The sequence below is a fragment of the Arachis hypogaea genome, chromosome 9, assembly GCF_003086295.3.
Source record: "Arachis hypogaea cultivar Tifrunner chromosome 9, arahy.Tifrunner.gnm2.J5K5, whole genome shotgun sequence".
Taxonomy (NCBI): Eukaryota; Viridiplantae; Streptophyta; class Magnoliopsida; order Fabales; family Fabaceae; genus Arachis; species Arachis hypogaea.
This window is the reverse complement of record NC_092044.1, coordinates 1888983-1891594: the sequence shown is the minus strand read 5'-3', so window position 1 is coordinate 1891594 and position 2612 is coordinate 1888983. Positions and strand designations below refer to the sequence as shown.

The 2612-nt window shown below is 42.7% G+C and overlaps 1 protein-coding gene across 1 annotated transcript; it reads right to left on the bottom strand.

Annotated features, from left to right (window-relative positions):
- Positions 1 to 434: 434 nt before the first annotated feature.
- LOC112709835 (F-box/kelch-repeat protein At1g80440) lies at positions 435 to 2117 on the bottom strand. Its single transcript, XM_025761819.3, has 2 exons — positions 2059 to 2117; positions 435 to 1636 (listed from the first exon to the last, which is right to left on the bottom strand). Exons 1-2 carry the CDS (start codon positions 2115 to 2117, stop codon positions 616 to 618), a joined length of 1080 nt encoding a protein of 359 aa, XP_025617604.1. The 3' UTR covers positions 435 to 615.
- Positions 2118 to 2612: the final 495 nt, after the last annotated feature.

Sequence of the window (2612 nt, the reverse complement as noted above, 5' to 3'; positions counted from 1 at the left end):
ATATGCTCTAAGTTACTTGAATGAAAGGTATCCATTAACAAATTCGAAAACTACTTTAATTTGATTGCTCACTTCGACAGAGACTAAAGCTAGGACATTCGTTTTTGTTGCACAGCGATCAGTGTTAATAAAAATAATATCAATAATGATAATACAGTTTAATATCAATATTTAGTAACTTACAGGGAGGAAGTTAGAAGTTAGAACTTAGTAGTAATTAATTATTAACATAACAAAAGGTTGATTGATTTAGGTTGAGTTGAACGCAATAAAATTGAAATTGGGCTAGAACTGGCTCCCACTTAGTAGAAAAATGCTACTAGTGACTTTGGCAGAAACCCAAATAAAGAAAAAGGAGATTTAACGAGACAAGAAAAAGTGACTTGTCTCCACTGAAAGTGAAATCCAATCAGAGATAAAAAGAACACTCAAAATTATGCCAAATTCGTAACACTAATCTATTAACCGATTCATCCAATAAAAAAGGGCAAATTAAAAAAAAAAAAAAAAACAAAATTCTCTCTCATATTCACATAGCAAAGCATCTATACACTATATATATTTTCTGTAAATATAGAAAAGAAAAAGAAGACAAAAAGCAAAAAGTAAAATCTCTTAAATCTCCAAAACACAACCTGTTTGGACATGGCCCCTGAATTTTTCTGGGGTTTCAACCTTTCTCCAATTACAACTCTTCAAATCAAACACGAAACTCTCATGCGCCTCTCCGTGACCGTTGGATCCAATCACCACGGCACATCCATCCAACGCTCCAACGTACGCCACGTTCCGTATCTCCACCGGCACCTTCCCCATCTTCTGCCACGTGCCACACTGCCTCGATTTTATCTCCTCGCCGCAACACATGATCACTCTCCCGTCCACATCACCACCGTCCGTCGAGTTTCTCGGACACGTGGCGCAATCCAAAAAGTCCTCCATTACTGGACCCCACTGCCACGTGGCAACGTCAAAAACCTCCGCGCTCCTTTCAAACACACCCTGCGTTTCCGTCCGATAACCACCCACGACAGCCAGTCGCCCGTGGCGGAACAAGGCCGTACACTCGTCGCGCTCCGCCGCCATGTCGGGCAGGGATATCCACTTATCCTCTGCCACGTCATACGCCAGCGCGGATCGCAGTGCATTTTTCTCGTCGTCGTGTCCACCGGCGACGAATACCATTCGCCGCGAGTCTGACACGCATGCAAAGAGCATGCGGGACCCACCAGGCATGTGAGTTCCCCGGCGCCACTTCGCGGTAATGAAGTTATAAATCAAAACGGAATCAGAAGCCTTCCATGTATTTGGGTCTAACCCGCCCAATAGGATAAGCTCCGACCCAACGCTAGCGACCCGACAAAACATGGGTAGCCCGGATTCAAACTCCGGTGGAGGACGCAACTCGCTCCAGTTACCGGTTACCGGTTCGAACACGCTGAGACGGTAAACTGGGTTATATAATCGCTTTGATGAACCGGATCCGGGTTCATTATCCGGGTCACATCGTGCTTGAACCATCACGATGAGCTTCTGTGAGATGCCGGTGCGCCGGCGTTGACGGCGAAACTCCGGCGACTCAACCTCCTCTTTCCAGTTTTTGCATACCGATGCCACCGTTGGGAATTGTTGGTATGTGTTAGGATTTGGTTGAATTAGTCCTACATTGCTTAGGATAGCAAATGGAGTGGGTGGCCTAGGCTATAAATATGAGGCTAAGTTCTTCATTTGTTTTTGCACCAGTCAGAAACACTTTAAGCTTGTATCTGATTTTTCTTTTCCTCTGTACTCTTTGATTAGAGAGTGTTGTGAGGTGTAGTTAGATATTTGCTTTGAAAGAGTGTGGGTGTACTGGGGTGCCGGTGAGAGAAAGAAGTCTATGTGTTGTAACAATTTTCACATAGTGATATTCTCTGGTTGTCATTTGACAACGGCCGTGGTTTTTTCTCCGGTAATTGGAGTTTCCACGTTAAATTCTTGTGTTGTGATTGTGTCTATTTTATTTCTCTGTCAAAGGTGTTTTCTCAAGGGGGAATTGTGTCTTATTCCCAACAGTATGAGACCCGAATCAAACAGTCTCGGGCCAAGTCTTCGGGCAAACCGGAAATAAGTTCCATGATTGAATCAAAAGGTGGGAGGAAAACGAGTTGATGAAGTTTTTGGATGAATTAGCGAATACCCATTAACTGAAACCGTGGAAAGAGAGGATATTTAAGTTCAATATTGGAACTTGGTTGAAGGAAGAAAAGTTTGTGACTCACTGGTGAAGGACGAAATGATAAGAGAGAGAAGAAGAAGAGGGTTGTGTTCTGTGAAGTGAATGGGATTGAAATAGTTTTTTAAAGTTGAGATTTTTTTTTCTTTGGTTGTGACGTTGAGTGATTAAAGAGAGGGATGAGCCTTTGGGATTTATAGAGGGTCGCACATGGCATGGACGTGGTTATTGATAAGCTTTGAGTGGAAAAAGCTAAGAAGTGTTCTAGAAGGATTTGAGGACCAAGCCAAAACAGTTTGAAAGAGACAAGTAAGTATGAAGGAGAAAGGAATTATTATTGAGAACTATGAATTGTCTATCCCATGCTAGCTGTTTTATAAAAGGTTTAGATATCTGG

What these genes read in the sequence shown, in the direction of transcription:
- LOC112709835 (XM_025761819.3), bottom strand. Translation starts at nt 2,117, where the DNA reads ATGGAACTTATTTCCGGTTTGCCCGAAGACTTGGCCCGAGACTGTTTG. An exon ending in GACTGTTTGATTCGGGTCTC is followed by an intron (nt 1,637 to 2,058) that starts ATACTGTTGGGA and finishes AAATCCTAACAC; the next exon opens with ATACCAACAATTCCCAACGG.